This window comes from Hyperolius riggenbachi, chromosome 2, assembly GCF_040937935.1.
Source record: "Hyperolius riggenbachi isolate aHypRig1 chromosome 2, aHypRig1.pri, whole genome shotgun sequence".
Lineage (NCBI taxonomy): Eukaryota > Metazoa > Chordata > Amphibia > Anura > Hyperoliidae > Hyperolius > Hyperolius riggenbachi.
The window spans coordinates 46,959,978-46,987,445 of record NC_090647.1 but is presented as its reverse complement, the minus strand read 5'-3'; the positions used below and the strand labels follow the sequence as shown (position 1 = coordinate 46,987,445).

General features: G+C 46.6%; 1 protein-coding gene across 4 annotated transcripts in view; it reads left to right on the top strand.

Moving 5' to 3' along the window:
* USP35 (ubiquitin specific peptidase 35) overlaps positions 1-27,468 on the top strand; it is a 59,197-nt gene that overhangs the window by 16,937 nt on the left and 14,792 nt on the right. For all 4 annotated transcript variants that reach the window (XM_068266730.1, XM_068266729.1, XM_068266727.1 and 1 more), the window contains 7 exons: positions 557-692; positions 4,363-4,492; positions 5,991-6,092; positions 11,802-11,960; positions 13,580-13,773; positions 21,490-21,583; positions 24,921-25,027. In XM_068266730.1, coding sequence (XP_068122831.1) covers positions 557-692; positions 4,363-4,492; positions 5,991-6,092; positions 11,802-11,960; positions 13,580-13,773; positions 21,490-21,583; positions 24,921-25,027 — 922 coding nt within the window. The remainder of the gene's footprint in view (positions 1-556; positions 693-4,362; positions 4,493-5,990; positions 6,093-11,801; positions 11,961-13,579; positions 13,774-21,489; positions 21,584-24,920; positions 25,028-27,468) is intronic.

Genomic DNA, 27,468 nt, shown 5'->3' with positions numbered 1-27,468 from the left:
TCCGGGATTCTTATCACAGCTGATTACAGACACTTTTAGCAGTGAGGATGAAACGGAGAGCAGGGCAGGTGTTTTCTCTAATGTTCATATTGATATATATGGTAAAATACATGAGGGTGCTTCGTCTCTGGTTCACTTTAAACAATCCTTTTTTTTTTTCAGGTGGTGGGGGAGGGGGGGTTAGGCACCTCCTTCCTCCCTTTGTACATTACAATTTTACGAGGTGTATTATCACGACTACATCTGAGACTTTTACTATATCCAGCAATATTTTATTAGTATTATCAGTCAAAGTACTCACGTGCTACTGTTTTGTGTTACTGTACCTTTTTTATGAGGCTTCTGAAGCTAACAATTATGTCTTTAAACACAGCTGCAATGAGGCAGCCAGTTTCAGGCTTTGGGAATGGGGCTTCTGCTTGGATTGCATCATCCCACTATTCAGACTCAGAGGGGGAAGGCACAGACTGAATCTCCCGAAAAAGAATGCAGCCTATAGCAGTGAGGAGCAGTGCTGTAAATGTAGCAATAGACTTGTATTGCTGTCTTTTTACAGATGAGTCTGAGACTCCCTCGAATTCCTTGGCTTGCGTGGTTCAATATGTCCCACTGAAGCTCATGGAGGGCATTGTCCGAAATCTGGCAAATGCTGACAGCATCACCGATGGTCAGATGATGATCGCCATTAACAGGTACGTTTGGCTTTTGGGATCCCTTGATGGCCTTTGGAGGTCTGCTACATCTCCGAACAAGATGGCTGAGCCAATAGACTTTCAGAGTTTTTTTGGGGTACCTTTCTGGGGTGAATCAGCTCTCGTCAAATCCATTGCAATATTTTTGGGTAAGGAAAAAATTTGCTTGCTATGCTAAAGGCCCATACACCTCCATTGCCAAGAATCCAGTCTGTGTACAGCAGCTTCCCACACTCCTTCGGCCGAGAGCATTTTTCTCCCTACTTACCTCGGCCCACTGCTGCGCTGCTCTGTCGGCACCTCGCCCCCCTTCCCCACATAGGAATAGAACATGTCGCTAGCCTACTGGCTAGTGATGGGTCCGTACAGCCTCGGCCCTTTGATGTCACCAAAGGGATTGTGTCTCTATCGTATGTACATACGTACGAGGCTTTAGGCCCTGTTCACACTAGGGATCGCAAAACGCTAGCAAAATCGCCAGCGTCTGGCAGCAGGGATTTTTTTGCAAATTTTTACTGGACATTTTCAAGATTTTGGAGCGTTCGCTGATTTGCCTTTTTTATTAACATTTCAATTGTATTCAATTGTAATCGCTCTAAAAGCGCCAGTGGTCGCCGGCAATTCAGGAATTCGCAGAAAACGCCCGCAAATCGTCCTTGTGTGAATGGGCCCTCACAGAACTGCTCTCAGTCATTGAAACTTGCAGCAAAAAAACCTCTGTGCTGTGTTCACTCAGTCTTATTAGCTGCAATTAGTGTTCAAAGAATCTGGAGAGCTTTAACAACAGTGATCTGTTTCTACAGCATGTAAAGGTGGCCATACACTGGTCGATTTGCCATCAGATTCGACCAACAGATAGATCCCTCTCTGATTGAATCTGATCAGAGAGGGATCGTATGGCTGCCTTTACTGCAAACAGATTGTGAATCGATTTCAGCCTGAAACCGATCGCAATCTGTGGAGCTGCTGACCCCCCCCCCCCCCCCCCCCGCATACATTACCTGCTCCGGCCGGCGCGAGTCCCTTGGTCTTCTCCGCTCCGGCCCCGCTCCGCTCCGGCCCCGCTCCGCTCCGGCCCCGCTCCGCTCCGGCTACTGAACTTCCTGTCCAGGGGAAGTTTAGACAGTAGAGGGCGCTCTACTGTTTAAACTTCCTGCCAGGACAGGAAGTTCTGTGTAGTTCTGGAGCCCGAAGCGGAGAAGAAGACCAGGGTACTTGCGCCGGCTGGAGCAGGTATTGCATTACCGCTGTATTGCTTCGGTCGTTGCATTCGAACGCCGCTAACGACGCACTCCCGACCCTCCGGCGACCGAGAAAAATCTTCCGCGCAGACGGGTCGACGGGAACGATCGATTTCGGACAGAAATTGATTGTTCTGTCAGCGGTGTGCCAGGCGATTTCACAGCCGTTTCGATCACTGTGATCGAAACGGCTTTATATTAGCAGGAAAATCGTTATGTGTATGGGCCCCTTAATGCTGGGAATACATGATGAGATTTTTCAGCAGATTTACTGTCCGATCGATTTTCCAATTGTTTTTCTTATCAATTTCCATACACTTCTATGAAAAATTGATCAGAAAAATGATCAAAAATAAGATCGGATTTGTTGGAAATTATCTATTGCACCATCTATCTGCCAAAATATCTCATAGTATTCCCCAGCATAATGCCTGGTACACACCATGCAATTTCCTGTCAGATCGGCAGGGCAGATCAATAATTTTAGTCATGTGCAATCTACTGCCGATTGAGAACGTGATTGCAGTACTGAAGCTTTGTACACATGCTAGATGAAACTCGATTGAAGAGACCAATAACAACCGCCTCTGCCAAAACTCTAGCATGTGTACAGTGGCCCTGCATGCTTGCTGAATCCTCAGCCAGCGATCAGACTGGCGGATCAATGTGGCTGATCGCTACACGACGTCACTCCAGTGCCACTCCATCAGCCCTCAGCTTCCCCCACACAGTAACAGAACATATTGCTAGCCTGCAAGCTAGCTATGCATCTGTACAGCCTCTGCCCTGAATTGTCGAATTCCCACCATATGTGTGTGCAGGGCTTAAATGGAACCCGATGTGAGACCTTCCTTTTAGGCAATACCAGTTGCTTGACAGTCGTTCTGATCTTTCTAGTCAGTAGGTTCTAAATCACACACGTGAAACAAGCATACAGCTTATCTTGTCAGATTTGTCATAAACATCTAATCTACATGTTTGTTCAGGGTCTATGGCTTAAGCCAGGGGTAGGGAACCTATTGCTCGGGAGCCAGATGTGGCTCTTTTGATGGCTACATCTGGCTTACATACAAATCAGTAGGGGTTGAGTCACTAAGCTACACTGATCAAGCAGCACAGCTTAGTGTGGCAGCGCAAGTAACATTTTCAAAGCAGGCACGCTACTGCTGTAGCATGCACTACTAACTTACTGGCGCTACCCCAAACTAACGGCTGCTCCAATTGTCCCACTCTGGGTCCTTTCAGGTCCAGTGACTTTGTAGGACGAGATACTCACATTTTGATTGGTTCAATAGGCTGCCTGTCACTTGACAGGCAGCCTACTGGAACAAAGTGCGGGGATCTAGTCCTACAAAGTGAATCAACCCCCACATCCGCTATCTAATTGTACAAGCTGTTAGTCGGTATTTCTCCTGTCTGGCTCTCGGGGAAATTGCTGATGCTGCTGAAACCCAAGAGAAGCTGAAGAAGTGTCTAACACTTCCACTGTCCGGCGGTTCAACTCTATACACATCAGCATGGCAACAGGAACATGAGCCCTACTGTCCCAGTTTGAAACATATTGTATGGCTCTCATGGAATTATATTTTAAAATATGTGGCATTTATGGCTCTCTCAGCCAAAAAGGTTCCTGATCCCTGGCTTAGGCTGCTTTCACAGTGAGACGTTACAGGCGCACGTTAGTGCAGCCTGTAACGCTCCCCAACGCACAGCAATGTAACTGCAATGGGCTGTTCACAGTGCCCACGTTGCGTTACATTGTAACGCTGCACGTCAATCTGAAGTGCAGCATGCTACGGTGTTAGAGCGGCTTTGCCGCGTTCGCCTGCTTGCACAGGCGCAGTGATTAGCCACATGGCTAATTAATATCCACTGCACTGTGCTGGTGGGACCACGTGATGCGGAGTGTTCCACTCACGTAGTCTCCACCAGCGCATGCGTACTATAGTACGCATCACGTACACATCAAAGAGCCGCTTAACGTGGCTCTTTGCTAACGTCCTCTGCCACCACCACCATGCATTGCGTTAGGTGCACGTTATGCGACCTTAACGTAGCACCTAACGCAACGTCTTAGTGTAAAAGAAGCCTTAAAGTATAAGAGGCAGAAGGTCCGCAGGATAGCCAAGCAAACTGCATTATTTAAAAGGAAATAAACATGTCAGCCTCCATATCCCTCTCACCTCGGGTTCCCTTTAGCTGATAATCTTCTCAGCAAAGTGAAACACAGTCTATTAACCTTTTCTGTAACTTTCTGAAACGTTTTGGAATAGCCATGCTTTATTCACACATAAAAGCAATGTAGGCACACAGAAATAATGTTTTTTGTCTGTTTTTGCAACATTCAAAGCTAAACTGGATGGATTCCATGTTATGAACAGAAGTGCAATTTCCCTACACCTCAAATACTTGTTTCCCTGCCTTTACAGGATGATCGACTGGGTATCATGGCCTTTGGGCAAGAATATCGACAAGTGGATCATTGCCCTTTTAAAAGGGCTGGCAGCTGTGAAAAAGTTTAGTATACTGACTGAAGTCTCATTAGCTAAAATTCAGAAGGTGAGTTTGGCCTCAGTGCACCATTACACATTACAGAATGGCCAGGAGTGCAATATGGACAGAGAAGAAAACTGGTTTTCCAGTAGGGATGCTAATAAGCTAATGATTCCGAGTTGATGCTAATTTTATGTTGGTTTTGCGCACCAATATGCAGTTGGATTTGGACCAATGACATGGAAGAGCAGCTGCTGTATTTGATTGGTCTATTTAAATGCAGACACACCTCCCACATTTGTCCACAGGGAAGATCTTTCTGGGAATGATGGTTGCACAGGAGTGCTGTTAGGCGGACTGTTCTGTTGTATGGAGAGAGAAGAGGAGGAATATGAGTGAGAGGTGCTTGTTGTGGGAACTACACTAGTAGGACAATAGATGGGTCTGTCCTTAGTGGCCTGACTTAATGGGTGCCTAATGACATTGTCAGTGACATCGGGGGGCACTCATAACTGACTACATCAGAATGTGATGTAATGACACCTTCAATATAGTTACATAGTTAGTTTGATTGACATCTGTTCATCAAGTCCAACCAGTAAACAAACAAAAAAATAAAGTAAACATCAAGTTAATTTCTGTCCTGCATCCTCTCATATCCAAGATGATCCAGAGGAAGGCAATAAAAAAAGACCCTTACAAATTAACCTTTAACAGGCAAAAAAAAATCAGGTAGCAGTCAGATAAAATCCCTGGATCAACTTTGCTGGGAATTACAACTGGCTGTAATTATTTAATGTAAGGAAAGCATCCAAGACTCCTTTAAATGCAATTAAAGAATTTGTCAATACTACTTCCTGAAGTTCCTGTTATAAAATATTCCACTTTTTAACCACTTTTACTGTACAGAACTATTTCCTAAATAGATGGCTAATCAGGCTTCCATCACTCTTTTAAAGGAGGGGGGATTCAATTACCTTCTGTTCATAGTGTTCTTATCTTATCTGACCTAGGAAGCTTTCTGTTATTTGTACGTTGAGATAAGCTTGTTACTATAGGTAAAAAAAACTTAGGTTAGTTAGGTAAAGGCACCCAGACCAGGTAAAAAGAGTAAACAAATGGAATATATAAGAACCTATTTCAGAAAAAAAAGGCATTATATATATTTTTGGGCACTGTTTTTTGGGCATTTTTTTTTTTGGGGGGGGGGGGGGAGTTGGGAGTTACAATCCCCTTAGAGTCAGTTTATTTACTTTATTTCCCATTAGAGTAAGGTTACTTACACAAAAATCAGTAATGGTTACATGTAAAAATGTAATTTTACCTTTACAAAAATAAAATTTACAATATTGTCCCTGCCCCTTTTTCTCACTTCCTTGGCTTCTGTTACATAGGGTTACAATGATACATGTGAGGAAAATAAACAATCAGTAAAAGGTATCTTGTGGGAAGCTGAAACAATAACATATGCTAACACAGTTGTAACTGAAGAATGATTTTATAACTATAATAAATGTGTATTGAAAGCCACTTTATGATGTGTGGTGTGTCTGTCTGTTTTTAGGTCTTCTACAAGCTCTTGTATCCTGTGGTCCGTGAAGGGGCGCTCTCTGTCCTGCGATACATGTTATTGAGTTACCAGCATTCCCCCGAGGCATTTCATCTGGTAAGAACATGCAAGTGCCCTCATTAAAGTGTACCTCCAACCACAGAAATAGGACAGTTCTGCTATCTATGAGGCCAGACTAAAGTCCTAAGCGATTCTCATTAAAGCATACCTAAACTATCAGATAAGGGAAAATATACATAAAATTTTCTATCTCTGGTATTTTATCCCAAAAGATTATCCAAGATTTTCCCTTGCACATCAGACTTATGTTAGAGAGGTTGTGGTCAGAAGGGCTCTATTGAGCATATTTTTTGGTATTGCCCTTCGCTAACTCCTTTATCGTTGGATGTTCAAAATATGATTCAATCCTCGAGTAGGGTTACAGTCCCTCTAGATCCACTCTACATGGTTCTGGGTAAACCTGTTCCAGATACTTCTAGACACACTATACGCCTCATTACCCATCTTTTAGCTGCTACTCGTTTAGCGATCGCCTCTTCTTGGAAGAATATTAATCCTACTCTCTCCAAGGTTAGGCTCAAAGTGGAATGGACCAAAACTATATAGCTACATACCGTAGTTATTATGGTTGAAAAAAGACATACGTCCATCGAGTTCAACCAGAGAACAAGTACAACACCAGCCTGCTCCCTCACATATCCATGTTGATCCAGAGGAAGGCGAAAAAACCCTTACAAGGCATTGTCCAATTAGCCCCAAAAGGGAAAAATTCCTTCCCGACTCCAGATGGCAATCAGATAAAATCCCTGGACCAACATCATTAGGCATTACCTAGTAATTGTAGCCATGGATGTCTTTCAACGCAAGGAGCAAATGACTGCTTCTCTACGGGATACAGAACAGCAGTTCCACAGAGTATGGAGTCAGTGGAATTTCTACTCTCTCTCCCGATTACTTGCCCCTATAAACTTTTTGAACCATATCCAGTCTCCCCCTTCTGCTACAATATTTTTCCAGGCCCACCTCCCATGTTGAGTGGTCTATAGGTTCTATATTATTAGACTTCCATATTTCTGTCCGACTATTGGCGCTGGCCTTCGAATACCCTTCTTCTTATGCTTATATTTGAGGTTGACCCTCAGGGTCAATCATATGTGTTAACCTAGCTCATTCTCCATTCTTTTCCACTGAGATGACTGTCTTCTCTCTATAAGATACTGTTTTGTCTTTAAATTGTTACTCATCCTCTTCTCATGCCTCTATAGGCTTTTTTCTCCTTTTAGGCAGCATTCATACTTCTGGAACACGATACATGCTTTTGATACTTTCCATCGAGCATTCTGCTACTGTTAACGACATTTTTTTTTTTTTACTTCAATGACTTACCTATTTCCATCATGTCTTTATTTACCTACAACTGTTGGTTTATTATGTCTCTCTTCTTACTATATAGAGTTGTGTTGAACATTGCTTGTTCCTGCCTTCTTTTAAAACCAATAAAAAAAAGTATAACCAAAAAAAAGCATACCTAAACTAACCTATGACATGCCCGAACACCTCCGTACTAGCCAAGATATGCTCCCCGGAACTTGAACTCCTTATTGTAAACTGCAGGCCGGCCTACTCCCCCAGAGAGTTCTCTTCCTATGTTCTCGTTGGCGTGTATATCCCACCTGATGCTGACGTCAGATCTGCCCTGAATGTCCTCAGCGACACTATCACGCAGTGGGAGACAGCCCTCCCAGACTCTCTGTTCATCATCTTGGGCGATTTTAACAAAGCCAACCTCCGCCAAGAGCTCCCACGCTTCCACCAACACATCACCTGCCCCACTAGGAACGCCAACACTCTAGACCACTGCTACACGGTCATGAGGGACGCATACAAGGCCGTCCCATGGGCAGCACTAGGCTCATCCGATCACTGCCTCATCCACCTAATACCCACCTACAGGAGGCGCCTGGAAACTGCAAAACCGGTCCTAAAATCCAGCAAAGTATGGTCAGATGATGCTAAACTACAACTCCAAGCTTGCTTTGACTGTACAGACTGGAAGGCCCTGGAAGTGCCTGATTTAGACGAGTGGGCGGACAACATATCCTCGTACATCAGCTTCTGTGAGGACCACTGTATACCAACGAAGACTCGCAAGCACTTCCCGAACGACAAACCGTGGTTTTCTAGCAAATTACGGCACCTGAGGAGGAGCAAGGAAATGGCGTACAAGTCTGGGAACCAGGACGACTACAGGAGGGCAAAAAACATCCTAAACAGAGAACTGAGAGCCGCGAAAAAGAACTATGCAGCAAAACTAGAACAGGACCTCTCCTCGAGAGACTCACGAGCCGTCTGGAAGGGGCTTAAAGCCGCTACGAACTATAAGCCCCCCCATCAACACACAACTCCCAGCACCGAGCTTGCTGAGAGCCTCAGTGAATTCTATTGCAGATTCGAGAACCAGGCGGCACCCACTGGGCCTCCTACCACCTCCTCCGAATTAGACGTCCTGCTCCCAAACCCACCTCCCCTGGCTGTGAATGAGGACGACATCCTCAAGCACCTGTCGAAAATGAATGCGAGGAAAGCCTCAGGCCCAGATGGAGTGTCACCAGCCTGTATGAAAACTTGTGCACGGCAGCTAGCCCCTATTCTCTCCTCCATCTTCAACAAATCCATCCAGGAAGGCAAAGTTCCAGCGTGCTTCAAGAGGTCCACCATTATCCCTGTCCCCAAAAAGCAGGGTGTCTCTGACCTCAACAACTTCCGGCCGGTGGCTCTTACATCCGTCATCATGAAAACCTTTGAAAGCATGGTTCTGCCCCTCCTAAAACGTTCCACTGAGGCACAGCTGGACCCATTCCAGTTTGCATACAGAGCGAACAGGTCCACCGATGATGCCATAAACATCTGCCTGGAGCTCGTTAACGAACACCTTGACAAACCAAACTCCTACGCCAGGATCCTCCTACTCGACTTCAGCTCGGCGTTTAATACTATCAGCCCCCAAATACTCCAGGATAACTTGGTTGGCCTCGGTGTCCACCCCACCCTACGCCATTGGATCACAGACTTCTTGAGCAACAGATCCCAGGCCGTCAAGCTGGACACTATCATCTCGCAGCCAAGGACCACCAATACAGGTGCCCCTCAAGGATGTGTTCTGTCCCCATTCTTATTCTCCCTATACACCAACAATTGCAGGTCCACGGGGGCCTCTGTCAAAGTCATCAAGTTTGCTGATGATACAACAATAGTGGGCCTCATCTCCGGAAATGATGAGCAAGAATACCGCAAGCAGGTTGACAGAATCTGCCTCTGGTGCAGGGAAAATGGCCTAGTCCTCAATACTGCAAAAACAGTAGAGATGATTGTGGACTTTAGAAAACGTGCTGCCACCCCTCCTCCAATCTGCATCGATGGTACGGAAGTGGAAAGGGTGCCCTGCACACGCCTTCTAGGCACTACAATCTCCAAGGACCAAACTTGGAAAGCCAACACGTCCTCCACTCAGAGGAAAGCCCAGCAGAGGCTATTCTTCCTTCGGCAACTGAAGAAGTTCGGGATGGCCCGGGAGATTCTGACGAACTTCTACACAGCCACAATTGAATCTGTCCTCTGTTCCTCCATCCTTGTCTGGTACGCTGGCGCCTCCGCCAGCGACAGGCACAAATTACAGAGGGTCATAAGATCAGCTGAAAAAATCATCGGGAAATCACTCCCCCCACTAGACCAACTCTACAACTCCAGACTTTGCTCCAGAGCTCTGAGGATCGTCAATGACCCGTCCCACCCAGGCTTCCGCTTCTTCCAGCGGCTCCCCTTGGGCCGGAGATTCCGGTCCATCTACACCAAGACTGAAAGACACAGGAATAGCTTCTTTCCCTCAGCTGTAAACTCTTTGAACTCTACGAACTTCTTACCTGCTCCATTCAAGTAGCATTCGGTAGCACACGACATGACTGCACTGCCGCACATCTTACATGACTGCACTGACGCACATCTTACACCTTACTTCTTGAGCTCTAACTTGTGTCAACATGTAGGGTTAATCGCTGTATCTGTATTGTTTACTGTATTGTTTTCTTTTTGTACTGTATTATATTGTATGTTTTATCCCACACATAGCCCTGTACATGCCAAAACCAATTCCGGGTTCGACCTAGTCGTGCTTGGCGAAATAAATGATTCTGATTCTGATTCTGATGAGATAAACATGGGTACATGTAGTACTAAGCCTATCTAGAATTTGCCTGTGTGCACATTTTTTTTTCATTGCAAGAGTTACTAAACCAGTGCATATTATTATGCAAATTAGGTAGACTGCAGTTAAATGAAGCCCCAGCTCTCCTGAAAAGTAATTAGAAGCCAAAACACACTTATCTGGCTGAGCAAATGATCCTGATAACAAGCGTGTACTGAAAATATCAAAAGCTTTTTTGTTGGGATCTGAGTGAACCATGCTCATAATGAGATACCAGGGACGTTCTGTATACCATCACTACTACAACAACAACCTGTTAAGTAGAAAAAAAGTTAGATTCCAACTCAGCAGAGAGAAGCCTCTGGATAGTCCAGAGGTTTCCCATTCTCTCCACAACTCCTCCGTCACTGGCCAGAACTCTCTTTCTCTTTGCGTCTGCATGGCCATGCATGCATGAGCACCTCCAAACTGTGCATGCGCAAGTATGGTCCGCACAGTTGTACAAAGCTGCTCGTGCATGGAGGAAGAGCCATGTATGAGTGGTTTCAGGCTATTACACAAGCGAGGACCATACTCTGCATGCGCAGTGGGGCTGCACTCATACACAGACGAAGCATGGCCACGAGAGCATATCCGACGAGCCCTTGTCGGATATGCTTAGAAGGTCCTAGCGCTGAATCGGTGAGCTTGAGGAGGACATCCTCCTACTGAAATAAGTATGTTACTTTTTCTTCCTTACCGATTCACTTATCTCTTAATTAGTTTCAGTTCAGGTTATTATTATTATTTAGTATTTATATAGCGCTGACATCTTCTGCAGCGCTGTACGGAGTATATTGTCTTGCCACTAAACTGTCCCTCAGTGGGGCTCACAATCTAATCCCTACCAGAGTCCTATATCTATGTACCGTATGTATCGTGTGGTGTATGCATCGTAGTCTACAGCCAATTTAGGGGGAAGCCAATTAACTTATCTGTATGTTTTTGGGATGTGGGAGAAAACCGGAATGCCCAGAGGAAACCCACACAGACACGGGGAGAACATACACACTCCTTATAGATGTTGACGTGGCTCGGATATCGAACCGGGAACCCAGCGCTGCAAGGCAAGAGCTCTAACCACTACGCCACTGTACTGCCCTGTATAGCAGATTTACTTTAATCCTTATCCATCCATATTTGCTGCTAATCAGGAAGTGCTATCTTACTACTAGGAGGTGTAAAGCTAGCCATACACTTATAGATTGCTACCCAGTGTGGCAAAACGATCAGACCTCTCTATAGGGTATTGATTCAGGAAGGAATCAATTCCTCCCACGCACTGCACATTGATCTTCAATATATTCAATCTATTGAAAACCGATTGAACTCCTGCACTGCACTGTCCGATGAAGTGCAATGCTATGGGCTGTCGCTCTTCCACTGCCCCACCCCCAATCAACATAGATCTGTTCAGTCGATACTTTAGATCAATTTTTGGTCTAAAGTGACTGAAAGTGTATCGATGTAACATTTCACTGCCTGGGAGTCGAGAGTGCTGTTCTGTATAGCAGTATTTTTTTCGTGTATTGAAGTGTAATCTATGTTTCCATTGGCTTCTGCAGATCATCCCACACGTTCCTCATGTGGTCTCCTTCCTGTCTAACGAGAGCACCAATTCAGCCCATAGCTGCCTGGAGCAACTCGCTGAGCTCATTCACTGCATGGTCTTCCGTTTCTCTGGATATCCGGACCTGTATGAGACAATCATGGAAGCAATAAAGGTGGGACTATTGTCTGAATTAGAGGACAACTGTAACGAAAGGGATATAGAGGCTGCCATATTTATTTCCTTTTAAAGGGACTCCGAGCACCTCTCATGGACATGCTGACTCCGACCAGTACTGCAAAGTACTTAAAGATGCATACCTCTCTGTAGCTTGTGCTCTCCTCTTTCGTTTGGTGCGCCTGAATCGCCATTCTACACCAAATAGTTTTCGTTCGATTTCAATTTAAAAATGGCGGCTGCCATCTTGGCTATGTTCACTAAACAACATCAGAAGCGCTGAATATCGGCGCTTCTGAGTTTATCTGCTTGGAAAACTGAGAGGAATCAGGTAATAAGACGTGCTCTTTGGGGATCAAATCTTGGTTAGATCCTGGTGTTTTGGGAACAATACCTTGGCCTCAATTCACTAAGATCATGCTGGAGATAATAAGGCAAGAGAAAACTTACCTCCACACAGTAAGAGAGTTATCTTATCTCTTCATTCCTTACGTTACCTCTTATGTAGTTAATTTACCTCCTCTGTAGTTAATTTACCTCCTCTGTAGTTAAGTTACCTCCTCTGTAGTTCTTTTCACATGCAGTTAATGAACAGCCTGTCTTTAACTCTGGAGTTATTTTAAGGATTAAAGAGTTAACTTAAAGACAGAAGAGTTAACTTTAGGTTTGCCTGAGGTAAAATGGTTCCTGAATACTACATGCCTTATCACCATGGTAACAACTCTAGAAGAGTTATTAAAGACAGGAGATAAGCTTAGTGAATTGAGGCCCTTGTCTCACAAGCATGATTTTGTTAATTAAGGAAGTCTATGGAGATCTTCCTGATTGGTTCCACTTTGAGAGGCACATAGCTCTTAACCAATCATAGAGGGCAACTGTAACAGGGGAGTGGGTAATGACACGCCCCCACACATGTGACCCAGGAAGAGTATTTAAAGGTCTCCAGTTTAGCCAGTCTTTTCTGACTGCTGTCATGAGCGGACACGCTCTTTGATTCTCTGTTTTTTTGTTTATTTTAATGTAATTACACCCTAGCACTCTGCACTTCACTTTTGTTCCCTTGAAAAAGCTTCCGCAAGGAAGTGAAACATGAAAAACTTTAGTGTACTTTGTCATCAGGTTTTGTGATTAGTAATCTTGGCTATGTTATAACTTCCGGGTCACCCCTGTCTTCTCTGTTAGAGAAATGCATCACTGAATGAAGCAGGAAGAGGAAGTGACACGCATGGCCATTGCAAGAGGCTCCTCCAGAGGGGTCATAGCACGACTTTGTTGGAAGTTGTCTGGCTTAAAGGCATGCCCATGAGAGATGCTCGGAGTCCCTTTAAGCATTTTCAGTTACCTGGCTATGCTGCTGATCCTCTGCCTCTAATACTTTTAGCCATAGACCCCGAACAAACATGCAGCAGTTCAGGTGTTTCTGACATTATTTTCAGATCTGACTTAATTAGCTGCATGCTTGTTTCTGATGTGTGATTCAGGCACTACTGCAGCCAAATAAACCAGCAGGGCTGCCAGGCAACTGGTATTGTTTAAAAGGAAATTAGTATGGCAGCCTCCACATCCCTCTTGTTTTTCTTGTTTTCCTGTAACTCTTTGTTTTTCTCTCTGGGACAGACCCTCCCAGTGCCCAACGAGGACAGGATTAAACAGCTGCTGGGTCAGAACGCCTGGACCTCCCAGAAGAATGAACTGGCCCCGTATTATCCCAGACTGGTGTCCAAATCTGATACCGGGAAGATCGGCCTGATCAACCTGGGGAACACGTGTTACATGAACAGCATCCTGCAGGCCTTATTCATGGCATCTGAGTAAGTGACTCCTCTGTATGAAGACCCCATGTGACCCCAGCACTCTGAGACCCCCACGTTGTACTGCTAAACATCTATCACCATTCACAACAAGGGCCCCATAGATATATCAGAGTAGCTAAGCTGGAATGAAATAGACGACACCAAGATCTACCTCCATCCATACCAAGGACTTCTCCGCAACCATCATGGATAAGGTATCCTCCTGCCTCTCAACCATCTCATCCTGGATGTCCGTCCCTATCTGACCCCAAGCACTGCCACTCGTCTTCCATGCTCTCATCATCACCTGCCTAGACTACTGCAACACCCTCCTGTCAGTCCTCCCTCAGAACCGCATTGCCCCGCTACAATCCATCATGCAGCAGCCAGACTAATTACACCTCCCACTGCTCTGTCTCCAAGACTTCCCTATGCAAACCTCTCCACTGGCTCCCCATCCGAGTCAGAATCAACTGCAATGCTAGGTGCACACGTTACGTTTTTCCGTTCGATAGATGCATTTGATTGATAATTTCCGTCATGTCCGATATTACTTTTGATCGTTTTACTGCTCGATTCCTCATAGAAGTGAATGGAAGTTGATAAGAAAAGATAAGAGAATCTAGCGGGAAATCAAGCGGAAAAACAAAACGAAAATTGATTGAACCGGGAATCGACCGAAAAAATGCATCGTGCATACCCAGCATAAGATCCTATGTTTGACCTACAAATCTATACTCAAGTCCTGCCCAACCTACATCTCTTACCTGGTCACAGGTCAGCAAATACTCATCTGGCCGCCCACTTTGCTCCTCCAATAACTTCCTCCTAACCACCCCACGCATCTCGCACTCTTATGCGCCACTACATTACTTCACTAGAGCTGCCCCAATCCTGTTAAACTTTTTCCCACTGCCCATCAGGATTCCCCCTCCTTCAACACCTTCAAACAAGTCCTCAAACCCAGTGCAGTTTCTACGCTAAAATGCACCCAGGGCGAGGGTGTAAAATTGCGCCTCCCCCCCCCCCCCCCGCCCGAAGCAAGGTATGTGTGCACGCAGTATAGGTTAGCCAGGTCTAGTTGCACTCAGTATAGATTCCCCCAGTATAGGTAGCCCAGAATAGGTACCCCAGTATAGGTAGCCAGCTATAGGTTCCCCCCTGTATAGGTAGCCAGGCATAGGTGAGCCAGTTGCCTCCGGTATAGGTTAGCCAGGTAGGTGCCTCCAGCATAGGTAGCCAATAGTTGCCCCCAGTATAGGTTAGATAGGCAGGCACCCTCGGTATAAGTTAGATAGGTAGGTGCCCCCAGTACAGGTTAGCTAGGTGGGTGCCTCTAATATAGGTAGCCAGAATAGTTGCCCCCAGCATAGGTTAGATAGGTAGATGCCCCCAGTATAGGTTAGTTAGGTAGGTGCCTCCAATATAGGTAGAAAGTATAGTTGTCACCTGTATAGGCTAGCTAGGAAGGTAGGTGCCCCCAATACAGGTTAGATAAGTTAATGTTCCCACTATAGGTTAGATAGGTAGCTGCCCCCCAGTACAGGTTAGATTAGGTAGCTGTCCCCTCAGTATAGGTTAGATTAGGTAGCTGCCCCCCAGGTTAGATAGGTAGCTGCCCCCCAGTATAGGTTAGATAGGTAGCTGCCCCCCAGTATAGGTTAGATAGGTAGCTGCCCCCCAGTAAAGGTTAGATTAGGTAGCTGCCCCCCAGTATAGGTTAGATTAGGTAGCTACCCCCCAGTAAAGGTTAGATTAGGTAGCTGCCCCCCAGTATAGGTTAGATAGGTAGCTGCCCCCCAGTATAGGTTAGATAGGTAGCTGCCCCCCAGTAAAGGTTAGATTAGGTAGCTGTCCCCCAGTATAGGTTAGATTAGGTAGCTGCCCCCCAGTATAGGTTAGATTAGGTAGCTGCCCTCCAGTATAGGTTAGATAGGTAGCTGCCCCCCAGTATAGGTTAGATTAGATAGCTGCCCCCCAGTATAGTTTAGATTAGGTAGCTGCCCCCCAGTATAGGTTAGATTAGGTAGCTGCCCCCCAGTATAGGTTAGATTAGGTAGCTGCCCCCCAGTATAGTTTATATAGGTAGCTACCCCCCAGTATAGGTTAGATAGGTAGCTGCCCCAGTATAGATTAGATTAGGTAGCTGCCCCCCAGTATAGGTTAGATTAGGTAGCTGCCCCCCAATATAGGTTAGATTAGGTAGGTGGCCCCCAGTATAGGTTAGATTAGGTAGCTGCCCCCCAGTATAGGTTAGAAAGGTAGGTGCCCCCCAGTATAGGTTAGATAGGTAGGTGCCCCCCCCCCAGGATAGGTTAGATAGGTAGGTACCCCCAGGATAGGTTAGATAGGTAGCTGCCCCCTCAGTATAGGTTAGATTAGGTAGCTGCCCCCTCAGTATAGGTTAGATTAGGTAGCTGCCCCCCAGTATAGGTTAGATTAGGTAGCTGCCCCCAGTATAGGTTATATAGGTAGGTGCCCCCCAGGATAGGTTAGATAGGTAGGTGGTGCCCCCCAGGATAGGTTAGATAGGTAGATGCCCCAGTTACAGGATAGGTAGGTGCCCCCCATGATGGAGGGGGGAGCCGCGGGGAGGGCAGCCCGACCTCTCCCTCCCTCTTTCCGGCCGCCCTCCGTGCTCCACCCTCAGACTGCAAAGCAATGTGCAGGGAAGCGCTATACAAAACGACTCACCTCCCTGATTCCAATCGCTGCTCTCTCGCCGCCATTCTCCTCTCTCCATAGACGCTGATACACACGCTGCTTCCTGTTTAACAGTTTGTATAGCGCTTCCCTGCACATTGCTGTCTGCACACCGAGGGGGAAGCACGGAGGGGAGAGGAAGGGAGGGAGAGGTCGGGCCACCTTCCCCGCGGCTGCGGCTCCCCCCTCCATCACAGCGCCCCCCCTCCCAACAGCGCTCAGGGCGCCCGCACGGGCCGCACGGCCCTAGAAACGGCCATGCTCAAACCTCACTTCTTCAAGATGCCGTACCCCACCTTGCCGATGCCCTAACTCTCTCTTACAACACAACACAAACAGAGCAATAGGTATCAAACACATGGGATTCGAAAGCAGAGAATCCTAAACAAGAAAAAGATAATCCCCAACTGCATGATCAAATATGAGACTAAACAAGTTATGCAAAAAATGAAAAACCTTTATTTGTACACTCACACTGACAATAAAAACAATTAAAACATTGAAAAATTCCCTTTTGTTGAATGTAATCAACCCACTGCTGCAGAGATTATTGGTATATATAGATATGTATTGTATTAGGTATACCGGGGAAGGCCAAATAGGGAATTAATAAAAAATTATATGCAAAAGAAGGAGGGGGGGGTATTGTATGTGAGGGAGGAGCGGGTGGGAAGCGGTAAGATTTGGATTTTGTTGCCGGTGCAAGAAGTATAAATCCGATCAAAAAAAAGGGGGGGGGGAGGGGGGACAAAAAAATATAAAACTGAGTGAAATGAAAATTGAAAAAAATAAAAAAAAAACCCTAAAAAAGGGGAAAAGACAAGTGTGTTCAAAATTCAATTGTGTACCAACAAAAAATGGGCAAAAAATATGTGACTGTGTGAACACAATCAAGAAAAAAGTGTTAGTGAAAAATTGTGAGGTAGTGGCAGGTACACAAATGAAAAAAATGGTGGTTGGGCTGTAAGCGTAATGTGTAATGAGTTACATAGCGAACCAGCAAAAATTATACCCAAAAAATATGTGGCTTTGTAAGCAATATGAAATAGGTGGATAATGTAAGGTGATAGCAGGTACAGGATATTGTGCAATATTCCTCAGATAAGTGCAGTATTATACAGATAAATACCAATGTACAATAAATATAATAAGTGCAATAATAGAAAAGTAAAAGTATTTGGGTGGGTGGGTTGATTACATTCAACAAAAGGGAATTTGAAAATGTTTTAATTGTTTTTAATTGTCAGCGTGTGTGTGTGTACAAATAAAGTTTTTTTTATTTTTTGCATAACTTGTTTAGGCTCATATTTGATCATGCAGTTGGGGATTCTCATTTCTTGTCTATGATGCCATAACTCTATCTGCCAAGAACCTCTTGATGTAGCCCCTCCCCAATTGTGACACCAACCCCTACCTTTAGATTGTAAGCCTTTGGCAGGGCCCTCCCCGCTTGTGTATGATACTTGATGGTGCCCATCGCCCACAGATACTACTCCAGTGCATGATCTGGCATTGTGTGTCTTACTGCTTATTACCAGTACCTGTATTGTGTTGTCTGCTATTTATTGTCCAGCACTGCGCAATATATTGGTGCTCTATACATCCAATAAATAATAATAATGTCAGCCTAAAGCATGCCCCCATTTACTCACCCGGGCCAGAAGGAAGGAGAGTCATTGCTCTCTCAGCCACGCCTTCCAACTGACTGACAACCTACTTTGGCTTCAGAATACCTGGAGGAAGAAGGAAGGAGGTTGGCAGGCAGCTGGAGGTGGCTGAGGAGGAAATGAGAAGCTTAGATGTCGGTGCAACAGATATTTTCCTTTTTTAACAAAATATTTATGCATAATTCATAAAGAATAAATAAGAATGTACTATTAAATGCTTGTATTTAAAAAAAAATCTATATCTCAATTTGGGCCATAAATTAACTTTCTTAAAAAGAACCAGAGATGAAGCACCCTCTTGTATTTTACCTTATAAATCAGTGGGAACATGACAGTAAACACCTAATCTGCTCTTTGTTTCATTGCTCTCTGTTTAATCTGACTGTTATCACCTCTGATAAGAATCCCTGACTGAGCACTCAGTCTGGCTTTGCTACGGAAAGATTATAGCTGAGTCTGTCTTCTCTGGTGTCTTTTCAAGCCCAAGCCTGCCCCCTTGTGGCTCTGCTATAATGACTCGGCTATAATTATTCCCTGCAAAGCTAGACTGAATGCTCAGTCCGGGATTCTTATCACAGCTGATAACAGACACTTTTAGCAGTGAGGATGAAACAGAGAGCATAGTAAGTGTTTTCTCTAATGTTCTTACTGATATATATATGGTACAATACACAAGGGTGCTTGGTTCCCTTTAACCACTTGCTGACCGCGCACTCATACCGCGCGTCGGCAAAGTGGCAGCTGCAGGACCAGCGACGCAGACCGGCTGCAGGCTAATTAATCAGGAAGCAGCCGCTCGCGCGAGCGGCTGCTTCCTGTCAATTCACGGCGGGGGGCTCCGTGAATAGCCTGCGGGCCGCCGATCGCGGCTCGCAGGCTAAATGTAAACACAAGCGGAAATAATCCGCTTTGTTTACATTGTACGGCGCTGCTGCGCAGCAGCGCCGTAAGGCAGATCGGCGATCCCCGGCCAATCATCGGCCGGGGATCGCCACAATGTGAGAGTGCACAGCCTGTCACTGGCTGCACAGGACGGATAGCGTCCTGTGCAGCCCAGATCACCAGGGTGAACAGGGAGGAGAGGGAGGGGGGAATCTCGCCGCGGAGGGGGGCTTTGAGGTGCCCCCCCCCGCAACACCCATCAGGCAGGAGCGATCAGACCCCCCCAGCACATCATTCCCCTAGTGGGGAAAAAAGGGGGGCGATCTGGTCGCTCTGCCTGCACCCTGATCTGTGCTGGGGGCTGTAGAGCCCACCCTGCACAGATCAGCTAAAACAGCGCTGGTCCTTAAGCGGGGTAAAGGGTGGGTCCTCAAGTGGTTAAAGTGTTTTTACTTGTCATGCAGTTGGTGTGTGGCTGTTGTTACTCTGCTGTTGCAGCTTTGCAGTCCCGCTGCTGGAGGGATGGGGTGCTGCAGGACACAGGACCATGCCTCCTAACCCGGGACAGTTCCGGCGAAACCGGGCGGTTGGAAGGCATGTGACTGAGAGGTTGAAATTATAAACCTTATCTCTGTTTAACAATCAGTACAAAGATACTTTGCTGAGTACTTCCTTACCCTGGCCAAGGCTGCAAATCTACAGAAAACGTCCTTGTAAAATGGCTGAAAGACAGCAGTTTGCAGATAGCTATATTCCAAGCCGAGATCCCAGTGGGAGGATGTTTACTGTAGATATATCGATTTACCTCTCTGTTTAGTTGACATCCCTTAATGTGTTTGTTCTGAAATAGCAGCAAGGGCTGGCTTTTTCTAAATCACTTTCATTTGCTTTTTCAAGGCACAGAACAGCAGCCTTTAGCATTTTCCAAATTAGACTTTTATTTTTTAGCAGTCCGCAATAGATTCTGTATAAAAAAAGTCTTGTAGCATAATTATAGTTCAAGGCTTCCGCCATGTTTTAGCAGGACAGAAGTCAGATAAAGGAAACAGCCCCGATTAAAGGGGAACTGAAGTGAGAAGAATATGGAGGCTGCCATATTTATTTCCTTTTAAGCAATACCAGTTGCCTGGCAGCCCTGCTAATCTAGTATGTGGCTGCTGAAGTGTCTGAATCACACCAGAAACAAGCATGCAGCTAATCTTGTCAGATCTGACAATAACATCAGAAACACCTGATTTGCTTCATGCTTGTTCAGGGTCTGTGGCTAAAAGTATTAGAGGCAGAGGATCAACGAGACAGCCAGGCAATGTACATTGTTAAAAAGGAAATAAATATGTTAGCCTCCATAGCCCTCTTGCTTCAGTTGCCCTTTAAGGTACCCATATATCTAGCGGCTTGGTGGCCGATAGACCATCCATTTCGATAATTATTATTGAATCAGATGAAAATTGATGCCGCAAAGTGCATGCCCAATCGACGATGCTGCGAATTTCGAGGCAAGCATGTTGATTGGACATGCTGCAAGGCCGTTGTGGTCGATCAGGTGCATGGCAGTAACGGCAAGTGATATTGGGACAATCGACAAACAACCTCCCACCCCCCTGAACTATACTTTACCTGGAACCATCAAAGAAAAGAAGAACCTATATAACCATGGCACCACTCAAATAATTTAGTAAATATACAAAAAGTCTTTATTGATACAAAAAATGTCCACAAAAAGTGACAAAGTAAAATAGAAGTAGCTCATTACCAAGTTTCATTGAAATCGGTCAAGTTGTTTTTGAGTGATGGTGGCGCGCGCGCGCACACACACACACACACACACACACACACACACACACACACACACACACACACACACACACACAGCCACACACACACACACACACACACACACACCCACAGCCACACACACACACACACAGACACACACACACACACACACAGCCACACACACACACACACATACAGCCACACACACACACACATACAGCCACACACACACACACACACACAGCCACACACACACACACACACACACACACACCCACACACACACAGCCACACACAGCCACACACACACACACACACACCACACACACCACACACACACACAGCCACACACACACACAGCCATACACACACACACACACACACACACACACACACACACACACACAGCCACACACACACACACACACACACACACACACACACACACACACACAGCCACACACACACACAGCCACACACACACACACACACACACAGCCACACACACACACACAGCCACACACACACCACACACACACACACACAGCCACACACACACACACACACACACACACACACACACACAGCCACACACACACCACACACACACACAGACACACACACACACAGCCACACACACACATACACACAGCCATACACATGGGGGCAGATAGACTTCCATAGATGTTCTGACTTGTGTTGTCAGTTTCAGGCACTCGGTCCTGTGTCTGCGGGAGAACCATTCCCAGCCTCTGATGATGAAGCTACAGTACCTCTTTGCCTTTCTTGAACACAGTCAGGTGAGTATGACTGTCGGGGTCTCTGACATCTAACAACTTGTCCACAGGGGCGTAGCAATAGGGGTTGCAGAGGTAGCGACCGCATCGGGGCCCTTGGGCCAGAAGGGCCCTCCCTCAACTACAGTATTAGCTCTCTATTAGTCCTGTGCTCATAATCACTTCTATAGATACCTTAATTAGTGGTAATCATTAACAAACTGTTCCCCATCCCCTTTCTTGCACCTCTGACACTGTAGTTGCCATTGGCAGGTTTTTGTGCGCCGTATCAATTGTTATGTATAGAGTGCTTGGGGGCCCCAATGTAAAACTTGCATCGGGGCCCACAGCTCCTTAGCTACGCCACTGCTTGTCCAGCAAGCAGAGAGATACTAAATGATATAAGAGATACAGATAATACTATAATGTGGGTCTTTTTTTTTTTAAATTATCTGTACAAATCATGTTGTCATTTCAATATGCAGCCAGTCAGCCAGACTGTTATTTTAGGTACATATGAATGCATACTGCCCCACAATGCCAGATTTCCCTGTGGATATCCCACCATACACAATCCCACTGTGTAGAGCAAAGGAAAGAAGTATTTGATCCCCTGCTGACTTCGCTTGTTTGCCCTTTGACCATGAAGGGAGCTGAAGGTTTGAGTTTGCCATACATCTGCCTGGAAACTTTTCTAACTTGGAGAGGATCTGCAAAGAAGGGAGGGCCAAAATCCCCTGTGAGCAGACCTGGTGGCCAACTACAAGAAATGTCTGACCTCTGCGATTACCAACAAGGGTTTTGCCACCACCTGCTAAGTCGTATTTCACTAATTACAATGGACATCAAGCTCTGACTTTGGGACACTGGGTTTTTGAGGGTTCTTTTGTTGTTATTCTGTCTCTCACAGTTACAGTAAGTCTACCGTTACAATCAGACTTATCAGGTTATTTCTTGGTCAGAGGGCAAATGAGCAAAATCAGCTGGGGGTCAAATATTTCTTTCATTCACTGTACTATGGCAGACTTCAGTCCTGTTTAGCAAACCTGAAGTACAAACTGGCCAACCCCACTTCCGCTTTCAGTCCTACTCTTCGCAATCTAATTTTTCAGAAGGGCTAATTCTTCCATCATTGGGGGCGGTTTGCATTTACTCACAGTCCCGTCTATAGGCCCCGAAAAGAAATGTGAGTGTTGGCTGGCTGCACCTAGGTATGTAGACAGTCAGTGCCCAGCACAATTTTTAGCACAACAGGCATCAAAATAGCACATTAAAATGCATGCCAACAATATGTCTCATTATTAAAAAAAACCCTTCCATTTTACCTTTTAATTTTACACTTAAAGTTTAGCACAGGTTTTATTATCATACCTCAGCAGGCCTGCCCATCCACCGAGATTTTAGGCAGCTGATGACTTAAAGCGGAACTGTAAATTCGTTAAAAGCAAACAGTTTCACTTACCTGGGGCTTCCCGAAGCCCCCAGCAGCCGTCCTGTGCCCTCGCCGGTCCTGCCCGAGCTTCCGTACTCCCGCGGGAGCTACTTTCATTACCGCCGACTTGCAACTGCGCTTGCCTGCCCCGGGCAATGCGACGCTTTCTTCGCGTTCCCGCCCGCTATAGCTGCTGTAGCGGGTGGGAACGCGAAGGAAGCGTTGCATTGCCCGGGGCGTGCATGCGCAGTTGCCGTCAACTTGTAAGTTGGCGGTAATGAAAGTAGCTTGCGCAGGAGGACGGAGGCTCGGGCAGGACCGGCGAGGGAACAGGACGGCTGGTGGGGGCTTCGGGAAGCCCCAGGTAAGTGAAACTGTTTGCTTTTAACGAATTTACAGTTCCGCTTTAAGTAATAGTTTCATTGCACTCATTAGCAAAAAGTAAACAATACATTTTCATCAACAGGGTGGGTAATTATTTATTTATTGTATTTATAAAGCGCCAACATATTAGGCAGCGCTGGACAATAAATAGGGATACATACAATATTTAGGGGTGACATACAGCAAAATGACAATACCTGAATACAAGAAAGACCAGATCACACAGAACAGTGTGAGTACCAGGTAATGCTTAGTCAGTCACTGGAGGGGAGCATGGAGATTAGGCAAGTTAGGTTCACTCAGATGCCTAGCCTAGATGCTCCTTTGGGTTCACAGTAATGGAGGTGCATGATCAGGTTGGACAAAAAAGGAGGAGGACCCTGCCCAAAGGCTTACAATCTAAAGGGAGAGGTAGGGACATGAGAGTTAGGAGACCAGAGTTCAGCTGTGGGTTTAGAGCACTTGTGAGGGGTAGTAGGCCAGAGTCAAAAGGTGAGTTTCGAGGGCTTTCTTGAAGATGTTGAAGGAGGGGGCTGCCCTAATGGGTGGAGGTAGGGAGTTCCATAGTGTTGGAGCAGCTCTTGAGAAGTCCTGGAGGCGTGCATGGGACTGGGTGATGCGGGGGGCAGTTAGGCGAAGTTCATTGGAAGAGCGGAGTGAGCGGCTAGGTGTGTACCTCTGAGTAAGATCGGAAATGTAGGTTGGACAGGTTTTGTGGACAGATTTGTAGGTCAGACACAGTATCTTGAATCTAATTCTGGACTGGATAGGAAGCCAGTGGAGGGATTCAAGGAGGGGATCCGCCATGGTGGAGCGATGGGAGCAGTGGATAATTCTGGCTGCCGCATTCATGATGGACTGCAGTGGGGCTGTTCGGGTCATAGGGAGACCAGACAGCAGGGCATTGCAGTAGTCAAGGCGGGAAATTATGAGGGCATGGATGAGGAGTTTGGTGGTGGCAGAGGTCAGGAAAGGGCGAATCTTACAGATGTTACGAAGGTGGAAGTTGCAGGACTTTGTGAGGTTTTGGATGTGGGGAGTGAAGGAGAGTGCGGAGTCCAGGGTGACACCCAGACAGCGGGCTTGAGAGGTAGGGTGAATGGTAGTGTGGTTAACAGTGACATGCACATCTGGGAGGTTTATGGATGTCCGGGGTGGGAAGATCATAAATTCCGTTTTGTCTAGGTTTAGTTTCAGGAACCTAGCGTACATCGAGGAGTAATTAAGACGACTTCTTCAAAGAGCTTAGCCAGAGGGAATGTGTGAAGATAGCATCTGTGACTTCTGTAAATAAGGAAGGCGAGAAGAGGAAGGGAGAACATGGCAGTTCCTATAGCTATTACAAACCAGGAGAAATTCCAGGGAAAGAAAGGGTGCTTAGTTCCCTTTAAAGGTTGGAAAACTTGGTGGAGGTTGTGATGTGGAGTCAGTTGCCACATCATTCTCTGCAGTCTCCGGTGGAGGATCATTTGGCCTAGCTAGGAGAGTTAGGTTGACTTGGCACCAGCTATTAATGTGTATGTTTTGCACTCCTTTTTTCCCCAGCGCCCGGCCATCTCACCAGACAGTTTCCTGGCATCCTCTTGGCCTCCCTGGTTTACTCACGGGGTGCAGCAAGACTGCTCAGAGTATCTGAAATATCTCCTGGACCGGTAAGAAAATGTCCTTCTAACAGTTTAACCCTCCTGGCGGTATAAAAAAATACGCCAGGAGGCAGCGTGGCAGTTTTTTTTTTAATTTTTTTTTTCTATATCATGTAGCGAGCCCAGGGCTCGCTACATGATAGCCGCTGCTCAGCGGCATCCCCCCGCCCTCTTCGATCGCCTTCGGCGATCTCCGATCAGGAAATCCCGTTCAAAGAACGGGATTTCCTGGAGGGCTTCCCCTGTCGCCATGGCGACGGGCGGGATGACGTCACTGACGTCGGGACGTCATTGGGAGTCCCGGGCCACCCCTCGGCGCTGCCTGGCACTGATTGGCCAGGCAGCGCACGGGGTCTGGGAGGGGGGGGGCCGCGCGCCGCACCGGATAGCAGCGATCGGGCGCGCGGCGGCGATCGGGGTGCTGGCGCAGCTAGCAAAGTGCTAGCTGCGTCCAGCAAAAAAAAAATTAAACAAATCGGCCCAGCAGGGCCTGAGCGGCACCCTCCGGCGGCTTACCCCGAACTACGTTCGGGGTTACTGCCAAGAAGGTTAAGCTCTAGCAACTGCACATCTGTGCTTTTTGCATAATGATATTTAGAGCCTGTTTCCTTGCAGGGCCGATTGTGATGTGGCATTTTGGACATCATGAGTTGGCATATATTTTTAATGTGCTATTGAGATGCCCTGGGTGCTAAAAATGGTGCTTGGTTCACTTAGAATCAGAATCAGAATCGCTTTTATTTCGCCAAGCACGACTGGGTCGTGCCCGGAATTGGGCTTGGCACAACAGATGCAGGGCATATACATAGAACATAAGAGACATCGAACATAGGACATAGAACATAGTAGACAACATTCCATTGCACAAACATAGCCATAAACCACATAACATACCATAAACCACAAGCTTCCCTCACTTCATCACCTAAAACATAACCATAAACCACTGTTTACCCAAAACTGGGTGAATTTCATGCCTAAAGTCAGCATGGAGGAGCAGGGGCAGTCTAAGGGGGGAGAGCATGAGCAGAGTTTATCGCGTTCAGCAAATTTACCGCTGAGGGGAAGAAGCTGTTTTTGTGTCTCGTGGTCTTTGTAGCGATGGACCGATATCTCCGATACCTCCGCCCCATGGGGAGCTGGCTGAAAAACTGGTGGCCAGGGTGGGAGGGATCGTTTGCAATCTTCAGTGCTCTGGAGCGTAGTCTGGCCTTATACAGGGAGTCCAGGGCAGGGAGTTGGTTCCCGATGATCTTTTCCGCTGACCTGATGACCCTCTGTAGTTTGCGTCTGTCGCTATCGGTGGAGCCAGCATACCAGACAAGGATGGAGGAGCAGAGGACAGATTCAATGGTTGCGGTATAGAAGTTCCTCAGGAGTTTTTGGGACATGCCGAACTTCCTCAGTTGGCGGAGGAAGTAGAGCCTCTGCTGGGCTTTTCTCTGGGTGGAGACAGTGTTTGCCTTCCACTTCAGGTTATTTGAGATGGTGGTGCCCAGAAGGCGTACACAAGGCACTCTTTCCACCACCATCCCTTCAGTGTGCAGTGGAGGCGGGGTGGGGGCGTGCTTCCTGAAGTCAATGATAGCCTCAACGGTTTTTGCATTGTTGAGGACCAGCTTGTTCTCCCTGCACCAGTGGCAAATCCTGTCCACCTGCTGGCGGTATTCCTGCTCGTCATTGTTGGAGATCAGGCCGACTATGGTGGTGTCATCAGCAAATTTTATTACCTTGACAGAGTTTGCCGAGGATCTGCAATTGTTCGTGTACAGGGAGAACAGGTATGGTGACAAGACGCAGCCTTGTGGGGCCCCTGTGTTGGTGATCTTTGGCTGCGACGTGATGGAGCCCAGCTTGACAACCTGAGATCTGTTTGTAAGAAAGTCTTTGATCCACAGTTGAAGGGTGGGGTGGACCCCGAGCTCAACCAGATTCTCTTGTATTATATGGGGGCTAATGGTGTTAAACGCCGAGCTGAAGTCGAGGAGGAGGAGGACCCTGGCATATGAATTTGATTTGTCAAGGTGATTGTTGACAAGTTCCAGACAGATGTTAATGGCATCGTCGGTTGACCTATGTGCCCTATAAGCAAATTGATACGGGTCTAGCTGAGCTTCAGTTTTGTGTTTCAGGAGGGGCAGGACTGCTTTCTCAAAGGTTTTCATTATGACCGATGTGAGTGCGACATGCCTGAAGTTGTTAAGGTCTGAGGCACCCTGTTTTTTGGGGACAGGAATGATGGTGGACCTCTTGAAGCATGTTGGTACTTTGCCACTCTGAAGAGACTTGTTGAGGATGGAGGAGAGGATGGGGGTAAGCTGCCGTGCGCAAGCTTTCAGGCAGGCTGGCGACACCCCATCCGGGCCTGAGGCTTTCCTGGCATTTAGTTTAGATAGTTGGTATGCCACATCTGTCTCACTTACAGCCAGGGTGGTCGAGTTTTGGCATGG